This window comes from Pseudoliparis swirei, chromosome 15, assembly GCF_029220125.1.
Source record: "Pseudoliparis swirei isolate HS2019 ecotype Mariana Trench chromosome 15, NWPU_hadal_v1, whole genome shotgun sequence".
Taxonomy (NCBI): Eukaryota; Metazoa; Chordata; class Actinopteri; order Perciformes; family Liparidae; genus Pseudoliparis; species Pseudoliparis swirei.
Genome location: NC_079402.1, coordinates 20,392,838 through 20,413,240, shown reverse-complemented (window position 1 = coordinate 20,413,240; position 20,403 = coordinate 20,392,838). Strand labels below are relative to the sequence as shown.

The window sequence follows — 20,403 nt, the reverse complement described above, 5'->3', positions numbered from 1 at the left end:
TTTCTGCGGAGCAGAAGGCAACAAGTGCACGGCGAGAAATGATCCATGCATCCTGGTCCTGTTTGGCCGAAGTGTGTAAAACTTCAAATGCCTGAAGTGAAGAGAAAGAAAGTGTGTGTTTGTGTGTGTGTGTGTGTGTGTTTTAGCGTCGCAGCCATGTCTGTGCTTTTCCCTTCCCAGAATGCCACCACCCTCTTCCTGCACCAGACTGATCTCTCCTCAACTGGGCTGCATTCAAATTAGATGCAAAATATCGAAGACACCGCAAAGCTTGTGCATAATTTACGAAGCATAACTTCTTCCCCTAGATTCTCATTGCGTCTTCACCACGGCTCGACTAAATGCCCTCCTGGTCCTTTCCGACTACACTACATACAAGCTGCCATGGGTTCAGCTATACGGCCGTACGAGGGGGATTTAACGAGATTGTTTACGATTTATTTTAAAAATAATCTCTTAATCATTAAAAACTCCTCATCTCAAATGTCTTGCGCAATATTTCCAAAATCTATTTTCTAGTCCTCTAAAAAGTTTTTCCGATAATATTTACCTTGGGATTGTTCTTCGTCAAATCCTTGCCACAGCTACCGTCCGGATCTCCCCCTCCGCCTGGGGTAAAATAGATCTTGAAGTGAGGCCGCCTCTGGGAAGAATCCCCACGGATTTTGAAAGTGCACCCGTTGGATCGGTTCCTCGCTTCCGTTCTCTCCGCGTCGGTCTGGATCTCCTCCGTCGCTCGGCCATCCGCGCCACTTTCCTCGCGTTGATTTTCCAGCCTCGGTTGAGACGAGCGTCTTTCCAGTCGAATTCTCGGGTAGCGCGCCACGCGGCTTCCTCTGGAGCCGGCGGCGCCGACATCTGGGCATTCGTCCTGGCTCGGATCCTGGTTCTGACTTTGCTGGAGCTGAAACACGAGCCTCTGGGTTCCGCCGTTAACCACAGAGCACGGGTCCGAGCTCTGCTGCCAGACGGACCAGCCGGTAGCGCCATAGGGGTGGATCCTGAAATGCTGGACATCCGACCCATCAGGAGAGTTCCTCTGGATGCAAATACCACCGACACTGATATTCGGTTGGCCTATGCGATACGTAGTGTGGCCATTGGAGCCGATGCTGAAGACCCTGCGTTTGGGCAGGTTCGGCTCCGTCGTAAAAGACTGCGAGTTGAAAGCGTCTGGGCACTCGTACGGCGGCGGCGGGTGTCGCGGAACGTCCGGCGGGATCCGCTCAGAATAGGCGGGCGCGGGTCCCGGCGGCGTATAGCAGGGCGGCGGGACGTCGTCGGCGTAACCACGGAAATCTCGGGCGCTGGACCCGTTGGAGCGCTGGAGGGAGATGTGCACGGAGGAGCTCTTGGTGGGCCGCGGCTCCGCGTAGGTGGCGAGCTGCGGCATGAACATAGAGGAGCTGCGCTTCAGAGAGGGCTCCGACCACGAAGCTCCCGGTGGGGGGGCGGCGGGCCCCCGGGCGGACGTCGATACCGGAGGCCGCCGCATGCCGAGCGCCGCGACCACGTCGCCGTCTCCCTGCGGCTCCTCGGAGTCTCCTTCCAGGACCTCCGGGGCCGTGTTGCTGCGGCCCGAGCCAAAGCACAAACGCAGACGCTGAGCCATTTCCACCTCGCGTCCCACAGCTCCCGTTGCCTCTCTCCTCTGGCTCCAGTCTCGGTCTCTTGGTGTCGCCCACTTCTCTCCTTTGGCTGGATGGCTGATCCCCTTTTTTCTTTTCCTTTTTTCTACTCTCCCTAACCCCGACCCCTCCCACCCTTCTCGGAGTCTCTTCCGCAACTTTCCATCCGCGGGGAACAGGAGTCACGCCGCAAAAAACTAAACGGTGCAAAAACGGCGGACAACTCGACCCGGCGCACTCTGAGGATTGTCATAACGGTGGCGAGGGAGAAAGGTGTGGGAGGGCGGCGAGAAGGATCCCTGGATGCCAGACGGAGCACTACCGAGCTCTAGCGACAGACGGCAGAAATAGCCTGAACCGAGTGACGACCAGCATTCCTGACATGATTGGATAAGAGCGGCCGGCGCTCCTGGTTTCCGAGGTGACGGGAGGTTGCCTTTAAGCCATGTGGCCACAAAAGGCCCCAGCACCTCCCGTTACAACTCCATGCTGCCCTCAAGTGCCAGCTGGGCCCCCTGAACACATCATTTCCCTGCCTCCACACCTCTCGCAAATGTTCTCGGACCACACCGTTTGGTAGTTTTTAGATGCCAAAATATTACCTCCCACTTTATTACTTTACCTAAAAGTGACAACGTGAGTATCAGAGTGGAACTACTATGTTCTACTATGAACTATTCATACACTGTCATATTCATTGAATGTATTTTAACTCTAAATCTGTCCTTCTGGTCACATGACATCTATTGTTCATATAGTCACATGACATCTATTGTTCATATAGTCACATGACATCTATTGTTCTGTCCATCCTGGAGAGGGATCCTCCTCTGTTGCTCTCCTGAAGGTTTCTTCCCTTTTTTCCCCTGAAGGGTTATTTGGGAGTTGTTCCTGATCCGATGTGAGGTCAAAGGTCAGGGTTGTCTATGTGTACAGATTGTAAAGCACTCCGAGACAAATTTGTAATTTGTGAAATTGGGCTATACAAATAAACTGAATTGAACTCAATGCCTTGTTCTGGAAAATGAGACCTCTACCCTCCAAACTCTCTTCGTTCATGTCACGACTACAGGCCGTAACATCGGCCTCCTGTCACCGATCTGCCCACATCCACATCATTCTTCACCAGGTACGCTGGTCACAACATGAGCTCAATCTACCAACACATTTTTTAAAAGGGCAAATTGAGCCCTGTTCCTTCTTGTAGCTCGGAAACGGGAAAGAAGACGCATAAGGAAGTCGTTACTAAAAATGAGATGGAACAAAAAAGGCACCGCCAAAGAAGTGAAGAGGAGAACATCCGACAGATTGCAGTTTGATGAGGCAACAGCACACATTTCTGTGGAGGAAGATATCCAAGTCCTCAAACAGAATGAACTACGCCGTCGACCATACACAGACAAACACTTAACTGCGTGGTGGTTTTAAAAGGACACTCCGTTGGCATCCAGAAACCGCACAAAACACGACTCCGCTGTGATTCCAGTCTGCAACGCCGAAGACAGGCACGCAGATTAGGATGCCTACGCACTTGTAATGTAGTATTTGGCTAAATTACAAGATTAAGAACAGAGAAGGAGAGATTTTCACGGCATACTGTACGTTCATGCGAGCATTCTCCAGTCGGGACAAAAGGGCATCAAGGAGACGTGCGATATCGACTTCAGGCAGAGAAACCGCCGAAAGGAAAACACCGGAGAGCGAGAAGATCGAAGGAATCGTGGCTTGGCAGCCGGCCGCGCTTTGCGAAGACACACGGCCCACTGCGTTAGTCAATAAATGTGTGTGAAATGTTACGAAGACTGTTCTGTCGAAAAAGAAACAAAATGCCAATGTGTGGTCCAATGGCACCGAGCCCAGTTCGCCAAATGACATAACACGCCTGCTCCTAACAGGCCGAGTACACCTGTCTGTACGGTCACTGTTTGCACTCAGTCATGTCGTTCTCCTGTATTTAGTCGGGACATTAGTTGATATTGTGTTTATCTTTAGAAGTACACATAAGTGAACCACAATCTATCAAACGGAGCTTAGTCAAACATTTCATGTCTGTAAGACAAATAAACCATACATTGAAGGATGAAAAAATATATATATATTGGCTAGTGGTGGAGGAGCTGCCTTGGCATGCACCTCGAGGTAGACAGAAAAGCACCTCAGACATATAAGGAGAGGACCGGGCTGAGGCTGCTCTTGCGTCATCCCCTCCTATACGGCGGCAGCAGAGCTCCAACTGTAGTGAGGGGGAAAACTGAGCTGCCCTTTTCTGAGCGCCAGTATTTCCACTCTGAGATGCAATTAGTATGCACCGATTATATCAGTAACCTGCACATTAAAGTGATTGAATGAGAATAACATCATATAATTCCCTTAATTAAGTTATCAGGAAAACTGCAGAATGCGGTGGAACAAAAAGCTCTAATCTTACGACCTCCCACGTCGGTTAAGGACTTCACTAAAGTACAGAAGTCCTGAACCTGTGAGGCCGGCACAGAATGTACCTCATCCAGCCAAGAGCATCAATACCTATGATATCTATGAGAGTTATAAATGTAATTAAAAACGTATTAATATGGAAGATGTATGTGGTAGTATATATAAATATATTTTGTTATTTATTTTGTTTATTGTTTTTTTGTTGTTTTATTTTCTTCTTCATTTTATATTAATTTTCTGATATATTTTGATTTCAATTTAGGATAGGAATTTATAAGCATTTTTTTGCCTCTACCTATACCTTTTCAGTCTTTCTCTTTTGTATATTATATAGGATAATATTGTATTGTATTTGATTTGATTGACTGAATAAAAAATACAAACAAACAAAACTTTCTGGGCCATCCGCCGTTTGCATTATTAAACATAGAACATCAGAATCACCCCCAGAATTACGTACTAATGCAGACCTGAACATCTTGGAGGGAAGCCTTTCACTTCCTCCACAGAACAACGTCTTCATTATGTCAACCACCACTTCACCCGCCTCTGAAGATGGTTCTCCAAGGTGAAGATTAGACAAAAGCGTGAATTAGTGAATAGATCACCGAGACCTACTCGTGCAGTTTTTAATTGCTGCGACTCTTGACATTGGGCAGACGTTTAATCTAGTTGTCACGGCAACTGAGGGCCTGCAACGGGCTTAATTTCACAAGTGAATGAAACTAGTGTTCTCGTCCGCGGTGGAAATCTGAGAAATTTGACGTAAGCGGAATGTCGGAGTTGTTGATATCAAATCTAGCAACATGTCAGAGTTCTCAAGAAGAAACCTGTGAAGACACAGGGGCGCAGATGAAGTCAATATAATTAATTTTCAGGTTGTTTTTATGAAATGAAAGCGGAACTATTTCAGGGAAATTACACACAAATCAAGACAGGTGTGGATCATCACATTTCATTTGATGGCACATTAATGTTTTAATTGCATGACTAAGACTAATTGAATTGAAAGACTAAATCATAAAAGAAAGTATCACCGGAAAGCCCCACTATAACAACAATTATTGGAGAAAAAATATGTTTTAAAGACAACACGATGTACCAGTAGTTTGAAGTGAGAAAAGAAAAACGCATGACGTAAATGAAGAGAAATCAGGTTTGCGGTGTCTGGAACTCATAAACTCGACTGCCGAGGCCGAGCGTCAAAACATTACTGGAACGGGCACTCGGTAGAGCACATACCTTCGCATATCACAAGATTGGGCATTGAATTATGAACATTTGGCATTAGTTGCATGCTAATAGGATAGAAATTGACCGTGCTATGGTAAAAAGAAGATTTTGATCTTTTCATGACCTTGACCTTTGACCTTTGACCCGATCGATCCCAAAATCTAATCAAATGGTCCCCGGATAATAACCAATCATCCGACCAAATTTCATGCGATTCGGTTTAATACTTTTTGACTTATGCGAATAACACGCACGCACGCATACAAATACACGGCGATCAAAACATTACCTTCCGCATTTTTTATGCGAAGGTAATTAGATTCAAAATAATGAGAGGATCGTGTCACGGTGAGAAGTTACAAAATGTGAAGCTTACCAATCGGTTTTCATCGAACACCTCGAAGAGGAGCCTGTGATTCTGCGGCCACACCTGAGTTGGAAACAAAGTGCACATGCAGCAGTCATCCAGGTGGACAGAACCAGTGGAGATGAACAAACACGTCGCAATAATTCCTGACTACTGTTGCTGAAGGATAGTCAATCTTTGTATGGTTATAATATAGGACTGAACAATCATTATTTTATAAATAAATAGTGAGGAGTAATTATACGCGTGCAGCTAAGCTTCTACAGTCCATTTGATTACAGGAGTGGAGGAGGTGGGACTGAACTGCAACCAGAGGTGAACAACTCGGACACCACCATTCTGGAGTAAACAAGTGCAATAACAGACCGTCGTAGTGGCGGGTACTGGGAAGACGGGGAATCTGACACATCATGGGAGCACACAGAGAGTTCAAAATCTGAACTCACTCGGAAGTAGAATTCCTCGTTCCATTTGGGATTGAGGGTCTGAAACAGAAAGTGCAGACAAGGTGAGGCCAATAATGAATGAACAGTGAACACCATCATTAGTTTACAGAGGAAACAGAATAGATGGATGAAACCAAGCCAACTCCTTTTTGGTTTTCAAGGGAATTATTTATAAAACAATTCTTGAGTTATAAATGCGATTAAAAACGTATTTATATGGAAGATGTATGTGGTAGTATATATAAATATATTTTAAAAAAATTCTCTTTATTTTATATTAATTTTCTGATTTATTTTGATTTCAATTCAGGATAGGAATTTAGAAGCATTTTTTGCTTCTACCTATACCTTTTCAGTCTCTCTTTTGAATATTATATAGGATAATATTGTATTGTATTTGATTTGATTGACTGAAGTCCCCCCCCCCCTCCCAACTACTACAGGCACACAGACAGTACACACACACATATGGATCAAAACATAAAATGTCGTACAAGCAACAACAACAACAAAACCAGAACAGGAAAAAGAAAACCAAAAGAAAACGAAAAAGAAAGAGACATAGTAAAAATAATAATAAAAGGCAAATGTGAACTACTGATAACTTTGGAAAAATAATAATAATATCACGAACATCAAATTATGCATATACATTTTATTTTAAATATCTTTCCTCTATTGTACTGAATAAAATACACAAACAAACTCAAGACTAATTCGACCCCGGGGAAGAAATTGGACTCAATCTTGTACGTTAATGATCCTCTTACGTTGTTAGAGGAAGTCTGTGGCTAACAACACGGCCCCGTGATTGGCATGAGTCCCTCGATTAACAACCGTCAGGATTTTCATGCCTTTCTTGGGTGGATCAGCTCGGTATGTGAACACAGACTTTCTTCTCCTGCCGCACACATTCTATATTTTATTGGACTGAGAACTATGTGGCACATCTCATGAAAATTCCTTCGGAGATTGAAAGGACTTGAACACCAGAATGTCAACGAAGCCTTAATTTCACAAGTCACTCGGATTAATAAGCGCTTCCCGAAATTTTACGTCGACGATGAAATAACGCCTCCGTTAAATCGGCTGCCGAGAAAACAACAAATGAACCCAGTGCCTTTTGACAAAAGAGCCAACTTGACTAAATTTTAGAAAAAAATCTTCTTAGTGGAATAAAGAACATTTCCAGAAATATACGCCAAATGTCCATGTTTGGTAAAGGCTAGCTTCTGGTTACTGATATCGCCAACCTTAACCACCAAAGTGAAATAATATAATGAAGTAAGAAACCGAGTCACGCTGCTTTACAGCGTTAGAAGCAAACTGCTTCATTGGGGTTTCACATACATGTTATGTAACACGTTGTGGAGAATCACATGCATTACATGGGAATAACGTCTAATGCATTTCAAACCATATAGCCCAGAGCGTTCCACAGTGCAGGCAACAAATATGGACATTTGGGTCACAATCACAGCCCACTTTCACAATAAAATAGGCTGTGAGTGGAGTTTACACGAATAACAAGTAATAGCTCCCCCTGCTGTGAATAGATTTCCTCCCCAAAATAAGCCACTGGGGGAAAAGAGCTTGCCCAATGTCTCACTCTACACTCGCGTGACCAGCAAAGGAAGCACCGCCTCCCAGGTGCCTTCCTGTGGTTTCCATCCCTCGAACTGATCGGCCCGCCTTGATTTGAAGGAGGTGGACGGGATTAGGAGGATGTGGTGATTTAAAAAGGGGCGTGAACAAAGCCACATCAAAGTGGCTGAGTGGTAAATGCAAGGTGCGTGTGTGGGAGGAGATAACTGCGGCAGAAAAGGCCGATCTGGTCCCGCGAGAACATTAAAGTTCATTAGGCCCGAAAAGCCAAAAGCTCCGTGCCGAACACAGGAAGCCGCAGACATCACTTCTTGCCTTAGGACTTACCTTTTTAATAGTTTTGGTTTGGACCAAGCCAAGCTCTTTGTTTTCATCCGGAACATAGAGGGAAAGTTTGACGTAAGGATCGCTGCAGGGAAACAAAACGGGAATTTTAAGAAAATCAGAGAGTAAATATTTGACAGTTCACGTGTTGCAACAGCTCAAACCAGTTCACAGTATATTTAAAATATTGCTGACAAGATACATATACTCCAATACTAAAAAAATATTTTGTTCAATATCTTTCTAAAATCTTTAGAAAATAAGACAGACGATGATTTAAATCAGAAGATTTTTGAATATAAAGTAATAAATCTGACTAAGAATTAGCAGCAACTGGAGGTCCCAGACTGTATTTAATTAACACTGTACTGAAACACACTTTTAGGTCTTGAACTTAGTTAGTCCTAGTAACACCACCAACAACCCATCAGATAAAAGCTGCCTGCCTGGGCATTGCGAGATAAGGCAATAATGTGTTATTGACGAAGCAGAGCAACAAAAACAGAAACTCAAACATTTTTGAGGTGAATCGTGAGCAGAGGATTGGAGCGTGCTACTTAAAAACAGCCAACTGGTTTATTTGAAGGTGCTGACAGGCTAGAAAATCTCCAGTTCAGTTGTCGATGGAGAGGTAGAGCTGCACTGTCCACCAGGCAGACCAGTTACTCCACTGATCTCAGTCCCAACATGCAACACAAGTACAGTATCGGGTAATAACTTTTCCAAAAACCTCCATAAGAACATCTTCTCGACAATCTTATAGCTATAGGAGAAACGTTTCACATTAAACCACAAAGCTTGGAAACAAAACCAAAATAATCACTGGCGCAAATATGATTTACTATTTGTTCTGAACACGTTTTTTTTCACACTAACAAGTATTCTTGTATTCTGGCCAAAACTACTACAAATGAATGCGTGTATTATATATAGCAGGTATTATGTGGAGAGTTTGCACCGTCAACACAGACATGAAACATGTTCAACTAGAACGGGCACTCGGTAGAGCGCATACCTTCGCATATCACAAGATTGGGCATTGAATTATGAACATTTTGGCATTAGTTGGATGCCAATTGGATAAAAATTGACCGCGCTATGGTAAAAAGAAGATTTTGACCTTTTCATGACCTTGACCCGATCGATCCCAAAATCTAATCAAATGGTCCCCGGATAATAACCAATCATCCCACCAAATTTCATGAGATTCAGTCAAATACTTTTTTAGTTATGCGAGTAACACACATACAAATCAATAAATAAATAAATAAATACACGGCGATCAAAACATAACCTTCCGCATTTTCAATGCCAAGGTAACCAGATGAATGCATTTAAAGTAGAAACAAAATGCAGGAGGTTGAGCAGGTGCGATATCAAACCAGTCGGGTACATTATCAGGCACCAGCCGCCCTCATAAATGACAGTGAGCAAGTCAAATATCACGGAGACGAAAACACCTTCCGGTCCAGGATGAAAACAATGTGCTTGGTTTTGCTCGACTTCGAGGTTTTTGATGGAAGTGAATCGAGAATACTTCCGAAACCAAATTGAAATGCTGCCTTTTCTGAGTGAAATAAAGCGCTCCAGACACGGTGCCTCTTACATATGTCCTGTATCGCCTTTTCTAACCACGTCAGAGAGGCAACAGGACAGATAACCATCGCGACTGCTCCGAGTGGATAAGGGAGATGACCGCTGAGGGCTGATTGCACTCCGGTAGAGCCAGGGTGATGTGAAGATAAGTCATGCTGTTTAACCTGGCTCACTTCTGCTGCCGTCTAAACACAACGTTCATTCAAAATACATTCCATAACTTTGGGATTATTACCTTCGCATTGAAAATGCGGAAAGGTAATGTTTTGATCTCCGTGTATTTATTTATTCATTTATTTGTATGCGGGTTACTCGCATAACTCAAAAAGTATTAAACCGAATCGCATGAAATCTGGTGGGATGATTGGTTATTATCCGGGGACCATTTGATTCGATTTTGGGATTGATCGGGTCATGAGTCAAGGTCAAGGTCATGACAAGGTCATACTCTTCTTTTTACCATAGCGGTCAATTTCTATCCAATTGGCATGCAACTAATGCCAAAATGTTCATAATTCAATGCCCAATCTTGTGATATGCGAAGGTATGCGCTCTACCGAGTGCCCATTCTAGTTTACATTATTGATTAATCTGCCTAATACTATTTTGATGCTGATTTATCGTTTGATCTATATAAGATTTTTTTTTTTAAAGTATAAAATGCCCATATCGTAGAACCCAACATAACATCTTCAAATGTCTCGCTTTGTGCGACCAATAGTCCAAAGATCATATTTAAATAATCCAAAATTTTGCTGATAACTTTTCTCTACTAATCGATGACCTGATTTAACAAACGTATCATTTACTTTAGAGTTTCCCAAAAAGCTCTGCCCGTTTCTGCTCAATGTGTATCCTGAAATAACATACATCAATGTGTACACCATCTGTTAGATTACATGTGTGCATTGACAGAAGTGATTTCAGAACACACATCTGCTGATGTGCTTCTCCCATGTGGAAGTAACACAGCGAGCTGCAGGCCACCTGAGGCGACACATTTAATTATTCCCACCAACATAATATCTTTCGATATTCCCAGATGAGGGATGAGGAGATTAAAACCGTTCTTTTTCCCCATGCTCAGTGTGAGAGGTTGGTGTTATGTGTTGTATAGGTATAATGTGCCTTCTTTTTTGTCAGTGGCTAGACACACATAGTAGATGTTTGAATTGCATCACCATTTCAATACAGGAGTGTAAATATGATTTGAGAGATGTTTGTAAATTCACGGTACAAAAGGAATTAAAAGAAGATGTATTTCTGTTAGTCCAATTATGGAATAATGTTGAAATGGATGTAAGAATGGTGAACTCCTTTTTGGTTTTCAAGGGAATTATTTATAAAACAATTCTTGAGTTATAAATGTGATTAAAAACGTATTTATATGGAAGATGTATGTGGTAGTATATATATAAATATATTTTGTTTGTCGTTTTTTCTTTATTTTATATTAATTTTCTGATTTATTTAGATTTTAATTTAGGATAGGAATTTATAAGCATTTTTTGCTTCTACCTATACCTTTTCAGTCTTTCTCTTTTGTATATTATATAGAATAATATTGGATTGCATTTGATTTGATTGACTGAATAAAATACACAAACGAAACCTAATCTACGTGTTTTGAATCTGCTCCGCCATAATCAGATCCTGTGGATGTTTTGCCACCCAGATTTTATTCAAGCAGCAATCCAATTGTGAATAAGATGTGGCCTGCCAGTTGGCGTGCAGCCTTACATCGATTCTAAGGAAGTTGCTGAGAGAGAGGAAAAAGGAAAAGGGCAGAAGAGATGGCACATTTTTTTAAATTGTACCCAAAGCGAAACTACTGTTGCTTGATTGGTAATTAACGTCTCCAGAAACCCCACAGCCTCCAACTCTGTGTATGTGTGCTTCTGTGAACTAAAACAATGGGCCGACTGTATCTCGGCTGCACTGAGACTCCTTCTTGTCTCCTTTCCTCTATCAAAAAAAAAATTCCTGCTGAGGGAGACAGGCTACTTCAGGTCAAATCTGAGTGGATGAAAGCCTGCATGGGTCGCTCGATTCAAACGGCAGCTCGGTCCACTTGATGTTTGATTTCAAGCGAGATCCTCAAGTTCCTCTCAACACCTCCCCGAAACAACAAGACGACCCATGGGGTGTTTCACTTAGTCCAAAATAACCGAGCGGAACACAATAGATCAAAGTATCTATCGAATAGAATACAGCAGCAACAGGAACCCGGTCGGAGCAAAACGGGGAGCAGCCCCCGCCCCGTTTGAGCATCTCATGGAGGCGACAGACTGCCGCTTCAGCACCGTCTCCTGTGGGAGCTGTCCAGACCTCATTCAGCATTTCTTCATTACAGGTCAGATTTCTCCCGAGCCGAGCGGAGCCGTCCTCCCAGCAGGGCGTGGGGATGTGAACACATGCACTCTGGGATAAGAGAAGTGCTCGCACGTTGCTAAACGCGCCCGGCTCGTTCTCAAACAACAACGTCGGGTCTCTCTCAGCTCAGACACAAGGCATCGCTGTAAACAGCTGGAACAGTGTTCAAATGTAGATGAGGCTCACACTTGTCATATGGGGATTTCAGCCAGATTACAAATGCAGCAGTCTCATCGACACTTGTTGGACCTTCTCGTGCCGTCTGCAAGCAAAAGTTCAGGATGAATATAAAGGAAGTAAGTCATTTATTTCCATAGGTACGTGTACATATTGACAGGTATTGACCAAAAAAAAAAAAAAAAAAAAAAATAACGTACGAATGGAGGACCGTCCAAAGACAGACGTCTGGAGGCTCCTCTGAGATGAGGAGTTGGACGGCCCCGCCCCGAACCCTTTAGCCCCGCCCCTCCCAACTACTACAGGCACACAAACAGTACACACACACACATATGGATCAAAACATAACATTTCGTACAAGCAACAACAAAACCCCAGAACAGGAAAAAGAAAAATAATTTCACCAACATCAAGGTATGGATATAACATTTAAATTTAAATATCTTTCCTTTAGTGTACTGTGCCGCCAGGCTGTATATGGATTGTGGAGGTCTCCATCGTGGAATATGCCTACTATGAACTATTCATCCACATTGGATGTGTTTTTTTAAACTCTAATCTGTCCTTCTGGTCACATGACATCTATTGTGCATATAGTCACATGACATCTGTTGTCCTGTCCATCCTGGAGAGGGATCCTCCTCTGTTCTCTCCTGAAGGATTCTTCCCTTTTTTTCCCCCTGAAGGGTTATTTGGGAGTTGTTCCTGATCCGATGTGAGGTCAAAGGTCAGGGATGTCTATGTGTACAGATTGTAAAACACTCCGAGACAAATTTGTAATTTGTGAAATTGGGCTATACAAATAAACTGAATTGAATTATATCAATAACAATTTCATTTAAAGCGAAGTGAGATGGCGTTTAAGGCGAGAACCAAATGCCTTCATGCAGCGATGATAATATGCAATCTCCAGTGGGATATCCTTGGATGTTATCACTGCTGTCCTGCTACATGTATTTGCATTACAAATGTACAGAGGTATGCAGGCTTTTCGGTGGATCTTTGAAGGCCAAGAGGTGTCTGTTGAACAGGAACTTCACTTCAGTGATCTGACAACTAGTTTTCATTGGAGCTTGTTGTCAAGAGGGGTAAAAAAAAACAGGATTGCAGACACTGAATAAAATGTGGATCCCTAAATAACATTTTGATTTTAACAAGATTTAAATTATTTTACTCTCTTCCTGTATGTTAGACTTTCTTTGGACTCAAGGCTAACATATGACATCAATACCAGTGTATCTTTGAAAAACAACGGCAGCCGATGACATGAAGATAAAACTAATCTATAGCAGAAAGGATGTTTGGTCATTCTGGCTGTATTCATAATGTACTTATTTTTGTCAATTAAACTAAACCCATTTAACATAAAGTTATTTGCCTTTATGATGCATTTGGAGTAAAAGCACATAAATAAAATGATATCTGATTTGGCAATGATTGATGTTCACTGTGAACTATTAATTGATCATGCCCTTCTAGCATCTACAGAGAGGTAGGCAATTTAAATTGAGATGGCAGAAGTCAATGCGTTTATCCATGATATAAAAAAGCCAACAACTATCTTACATGGACTTGAAATACACCTCCGCAGGAAGGCTTATGTAACATTGCATACAAGTTGTGATAACAGTGGGTTACACTTCATCACAGAATTGCACAAGGAGAGAGGAAGTCTGACGGCATTAGAAAATAGCCCCTCGATGACCATAATGTGATGAAGACCGACGAACGTTTAATATTACCCAACAGTGTGAGGAAGTATGTGGGTATGTATGATTATTAGTCAAACATTTGCATCTAGAAAAACTGTACTAGAGGTGGGTTATGAGTCGTAGGAGAGGCATTTGGGTAATGATTGATTAACACTTGGAGTTCAAGGTCTTTGCAGGAAAAGGGAGTGTAGTCAAAGTGTATAATATCGTGCTGTCCGAAGTTGAAAAGAGAGACTGAAGGACTCCCACTAAATAAGGGCAGGATACGACGTGCAGTGACCAAATCACAGGAGTTATAGATGTCTTTCCACATATTAATATTGATAGTTGCAAACTTGTTAAAAAGTGAGCTCTAGCTAATTCGAGAAAGCAGCCACCGTATTAAAAACATAAGACTAGATGAGCCAAAAGAAATGCGATGTCAGAGGCAGGGGCAGTGACCGCCTCAACGATGATGACATTGAAGTGGCACAACAGCGTAAAAACTAAGAAACCGCCAATAAGGCAGCATCCTACACTACCGTTCAAAAGTTTTGGGTCATCCAGACAATTTCGTGTCTTCCATGAAAACTCACTTTTATTTATCAAATTATTTGAAACTTGAATAGAAAATATAGTCAAGACATTGACAAGGTTAGAAATAATGATTCATATTTGAAGTATTAATTTTGTTCTTCAAACTTCAAGCTCAAAGGAAGGCCAGTTGTATAGCTTATATCACCAGCATAACTGTTTTCAGCTGTGCTAACATAATTGCACAAGGGTTTTCTAATCAGACATTAGTCTTCTAAGGCGATTAGCAAACACAATGTACCATTAGAACACTGGAGTGATAGTTGATGGAAATGGGCCTCTATACACCTCTGGAGATATTTCATTTGAAACCAGACGTTTCCACCTAGAATAGTCATTTACCACATTAACAATGTATAGAGGGTATTTTTGATTAATGTTATCTTTATTGAAAAAACAGTGCTTTTCTTTGAAAAATAAAGACATTTCAATATGACCCCAAACTTTTGAACGGTAGTGCATGTTGCGTCTTAAAAAAGGTCATGTGACGCTCACCTGGCTCCGATGATGTCTTTCTTTGCCAAATCCATTCCGGCAATGACCTTAACCCGCAGCACTCTGGTTTCATTCTGCAGAAGGAAGGGATGACGGACCGAAAACATTCAATCAGATTCACGGAATAAATATTTCATGACTTCAGACCACTTCAAATATTTAAAAGCTGCATTGTTAAGTCAATAACCCGGACCTAAAAATTAAATGAGTTGGATTTGGAGTAGAAAAGCTATTAGAAAAGCTTTCAGCCCTCAGCGAGTCCACCATTTAGAACCTGACAGATGACACAACATAAGCTAAAGCTATATTGAAATACAGCAGAGAAAGACAATGTTATGATGGTTAATGTGTGTGAAACTAATGCCGTCGGCACCTCCTGTAGGGCAAACTGTACTTTGAGTTAAACCACCTCACACTGTTGGGTTTACGGCTTCACACGCGCTTCTCCACTTGGCTGCGGCTTGAGATGGCGTCTGAAGGAAAATCGCTGACACGGCTTCTTGGTGGGTTGATATTTACATAAAGCTCGACAACAAGCGCCGTCACTATTTGTATATACGTGCAAGAGAATGGACCGAAAGAGGGAGTGGGCGCACAGACCAGCCCGGCTGTTACCTGAGGCTACGGCCTTGGTCAGAGGGTGGAGCATTTCTGGGTGTTTGCCTCACAGGAAGTACAGTGTCAGTCGTCTTCAAACCATGACTCGTGGAGATTACATGTTATTTAACGTCTGCATTATGTTCAACCTCAACCAAAAACTCGCCAGCCCCTTCTGCGGTCGCGAATGAAGCATTGCGTGGAATGTTTTCACTGCTTCTCCTCCAGTAATGACTAACAGACAGGGCACCGCAAGGCTGCGAACGTGAAAAGAGCAACCGGTCCAAACACTGGCTGTGTTAGATACGTCGAAGATGGTGAAATAAAGTGCATCAGTGCCTGTTCTCATCTTGACTTTCTTTTTTTTAAGTTAAATGCAATACAAATTCATTGGGTTCGGTCATATATTTACAGATATCCTCCAGTTAAATGTTCAGTGCATCTAACGAGACACATGACAAAACTGCCATGAAAGGCCACAATCAAATTCGCCATTTGTGTAGTCAGTGCTGCCTGAGAGTCACGCCCCTACTCTCCCCTCCGAACCTTGATTACACAGAATAGATAATGATGTTTAGTCATGCAACCGGATACAAAAATGTTTATGTTTGTATATCAATCCACAGCCTTGCTATTTCCGACTACATTAGTCATATCTGACAAGTGGTTGGCTGATTTTGACAGCACTTGCAGCTCGTTATTAGCAAAGTGTCCTCATGTCTGGCCATCCTGCGACCGTGTGAAACACCCGATGCATCCCAGCATACCTCTGCACCACGTTATGGATGTAACTTTACACGTCTGTGTGTCAAAGGCGAAACACAGTTCACCACTAACGCCAATATTGATCTTAAATTGCCAGAGCAAGACACCGTCGTCCAGCTCGCCATCAAAAGGCTTGTTTACTGACGTTTGGGTCAGAGGGGATGCCATCCAGCTCTCCGCCCCTCAAAGATATGCGTCCTCTGCACATCTGGGATGCAAAATCTCTCTTTGGAGCTACAAGTCGTCCAAACATTAATTACAATAAGAGGATTTGGAGAGGTGGGTAAACTCGCTTGGCCGCAGGGAACGGTAATCTCAACACCCCGGAAGCCAATGGGTTGTATCTGTTAATGAAATTAAGATAAGTAAACTAGTGGACAAGCAGATAAAGGGGCAGGAAACTGACAGCTGCTCCAAGATTACTACGGAATGTCAGTGTGGGTGAGGGCTTGTTAGCGTGAGTCTCGGCTAGCCTTGGTGTTCGCTATTAAGGGTTGAGAGACAGAGTCATGACTGACATCTATCGAACAAAAGCCTCGTTGGATTCAAAGCTTACCTCGTCTTCTGAAAGTCCATATATCGGCTCGGAATTCGCAGCCATATAGCCTGCGGTCCACGCTAGACACACAAAAACAAGCCGCTCGGCAAAGCTAGCTCGCCAGCCTTGAACAATAAAGTCCCACTTTGCTCTCTCTGGTGGTGTCAAATCCACGGCGCGACCAGGTCCTCGGCACGGCGCGGGGAATCGGTTTGGCAGTCGGATGACGTAATCCTCGCGAGCGTTGTCCGTCCAGGATACAACCTGGAAATTATAACAACAACAAAAAACAGTGTCCGAAATGTTTCAACTGAGACAGATCGCTTTTGTCAACTCCGAGCTTATCCCCCAGAAACGTTTTGACACTTGACTTCCTCCTGACAGCTCAGCCAATCATGTGCCGATTAGAGGCGATTGCGGTCAACATCAACCAATCAAATGCGACGGAGATTCCCCCCAAACTCCTCAACGGCCAATAATATTTGCAAAGGGCGTGGCGCTAGTGTGTGTGTGTGTGTGTGTGGCTGTGTCCGTGTCTGATATAAATAAATGAAGAAATACAGAAATGTAGAAATACATTTATTTAATGATGTCCTGTTGAGTTATAACTTATATTTATTCATTCCTGTATTTATTTATTTATTTATACATTTCTTCTTGTATTTATTTAATTATTTATACATTTATTTAAGCATTTATTTATTTATTCCTGTATTTATTTATTTATTCATACATTTATTTAAGCATTTATTTATTTATTCCTATATTTATTGATGCATTTATTTATTTATTTATACATTCATTCTTGTATTTCTTTAATTATTTATACATTTATTTAAGCATTTATTTATTTATTCCTGTATTTATTTATTTATTTTTACATTTATTTAAGCATTTATTTATTTATTCCTATATTTATTCATGCATTTATTTATATATTTATTTATACTAAAGTCATTTTAAGTCCTCCATATGTGTGAGGCTGTGTCTCGAAAAGCAACTAAGTTGAACGTTGTCAGGATTTTTTAGAACTATCTCTATAATATATAATATCGTCACTTCCAGCTGTCACTATTCATCCATGGGCGCGTTCATGTCGGGGGCGGGCCTTGTGAAAAGCACAGCCAATCATAGGCTACATAGTCAGAAATAACCAGATGAAAATATAGATTTTTAGCATAGGGAAGAAATTCATGAAAAGAAAGTAAAATATTACTGTAACAAAGTCAATGTGTATAATTCCTGTTATTGTTTCCTGTCGGTGTTTCTAGTGTCGTGGCAAACATTTAATTTTTCATGTTCACACTTAGGTCTACTTATTTCATTTTTTTAATTGAATGATAATTTTGTTTCAAGGGCAGATTTTTTATTAGAGGGCAACTATTACGTGTGTCCTCAGTGGTGTCTGGATGTTGTTGTTGTTGTTGTTGTGATGGTTATTCTTAACTCATTTAAAGATTTCCTATTCAGTCTCTCTCAGTGGATATCCTCTTCCTCACTTTATGTTTATTTATCTAAAAGAAACTCTTCGTTTGTATAGTTTAAACAGTGCTTATGTTATTACATGTGATGGTGCCTTAATGTCATTTATTCACATGCTCGCTAACATATCGAGAGACAAGTAAATGAAATGTTGTTTGGTTCTTAAATCCCTGCAGCATCGGTGGTCCTTTACTGCCGCCTATCGACGCTCACTCCACTAATGCACTTCTCCCAGTCTGCAGAAACACAGATTGTTTTGTCAAAGCAGCTCACTAAAGCGTCACTAATGTCACTAAAGTCGAAATCTCTCTATCGCTTGTACCCGTTTGGCCCCGGAGCCTGACACCAGATGTCCCGTGATTGAGAGGGTAAATGTCACATGGACAGAACGTCACAGGGGTTTTATTGAGTTCGAGGTCAGTCCACACTACAGCTCGTGCCCACCTCCTCTTTTTCTTTTTTTGCACCGGCAATGAAGAGTAATAAGGCATGCAATCTGTCACACCAACATATCTGACATATGCCTCTCGCACAAAAACGTGAATTATGAATGACGGATCAGTTATTTTTTATTTTAAAGGCAATAAATCACAGTTCACTCTTCAACTTTCATCGACATTCATGAAGTGCATCCAGGTTCAAATGTCTACTGGCATTCACCATGGATAGGTCACTTAATGGGACTTTTAAATCAACGTGAAGAGCAGATTACATAACATCATTGCTTCTAAGCTGAAATGGGGAGGGCTTTTCTCATGGTACAATCAGTCACTCTGTTCAAAGGTATTTTACAGAATGTGTATACTCACAATCACCCATGTTTATATGGGCATTAATGCAAAAATTCACTATTTCAAGCCCAAACATATATATATATATATATATTATATATATATTATATCTTTTTTTATGTTGTCTTTTTTTATTAAAATATATACACTACCGTTCAAAAGTTTGGGGTCACTTAGAAATGTCTTTATTTTTCAAAGAAAAGCACTGTTTTTTCAATAAAGATAACATTAATCAAAAATCCACACTATACATTGTTAATGTGGTAAATGACTATTCTAGGTGGAAACGTCTGGTTGCTGATGAAATATCTCCAGAGGTGTATAGAGGCCCATTTCCATCAACTATCACTCCAGTGTTCTAATGGTACATTGTGTTTGCTAATCGCCTTAGAAGACTAATGTCTGATTAGAAAACCCTTGTGCAATTATGTTAGCACAGCTGAAAACAGTTATGCTGGTGATATAAGCTATACAACTGGCCTTCCTTTGAGCTTGAAGTTTGAAGAACAAAATTAATACTTCAAATATTAATCATTATTTCTAACCTTGTCAATGTCTTGACTATATTTTCTATTCAATTTTCAATTCATTTGATAAATAAAAGTGAGTTTTCATGGAAGACACGAAATTGTCTGGATGATCCCAAACTTTTGAACGGTAGTGTATCTTTTAGAGAGAGTTTTAAATTACCCAATCATTGAAATCATACATCATACACACATCATGGAAATGTTGGTAACAGGAAGGCTGTTTCGCCATAAGAGGGAATGTATTGCACAAAGTTTCCTGTGTTATGACATTGATGACAGGGACAGAATGTAACTTTACATTTACTAAAATATATTATACTTTAGAACAAGGAACCAGATGGCTGTAGCTCATGGGGAGAGTGGTCTTCCTGAGACCAAGTTACCCGGTTCGACCCCCAAATGCATGTGGAAGTGTCCTTGAGCAAGACACTGAACCCCCAGTTACTCCCTGGACGCTTCACAGCAGCCCACTGCTCTTAAGGATGGGTTAAATGCAGAGAACACATTTCGTGTATGTAACAATACAAAACATGGTATTCAATAATATGTGATGAAAGTCACTAATATGTCTTGAACTGAGGAGAAGTAACTTTGATTGTCTTTTAAATACAAAAAATGAATATACCTAAAGCAAGGATATAGTCTCAACTACAGAGCAAACGTGCGAAGTCTATTTTAGTCATTTACGGCGAACGAGGAATCCCTCAATATATTGGCCCAGAACAGATAGTGAGA

The 20,403-nt window shown here is 41.6% G+C and overlaps 1 protein-coding gene across 8 annotated transcripts in view; it reads right to left on the bottom strand.

Moving 5' to 3' along the window:
- nedd4l (NEDD4 like E3 ubiquitin protein ligase) overlaps positions 1-17,195 on the bottom strand; it is a 49,113-nt gene extending 31,918 nt beyond the window's left edge. For 3 of the 8 annotated variants that reach the window (XM_056432564.1, XM_056432565.1, XM_056432566.1), the window contains exons 1-5: positions 16,884-17,195; positions 14,966-15,039; positions 8,043-8,124; positions 6,111-6,149; positions 5,674-5,727 (exon numbers count right to left, since the gene is read on the bottom strand). In XM_056432564.1, the coding sequence (XP_056288539.1) occupies positions 5,674-5,727; positions 6,111-6,149; positions 8,043-8,124; positions 14,966-15,039; positions 16,884-16,928 (294 nt within the window). In that variant the 5' untranslated portion in view covers positions 16,929-17,195. Of the gene's footprint in view, positions 1-550; positions 2,627-5,673; positions 5,728-6,110; positions 6,150-8,042; positions 8,125-14,965; positions 15,040-16,883 lie in introns of those variants that run through there. The other 5 variants (XM_056432558.1, XM_056432559.1, XM_056432562.1 and 2 more) reach the window with 2 other exon arrangements.
- Positions 17,196-20,403: the final 3,208 nt, after the last annotated feature.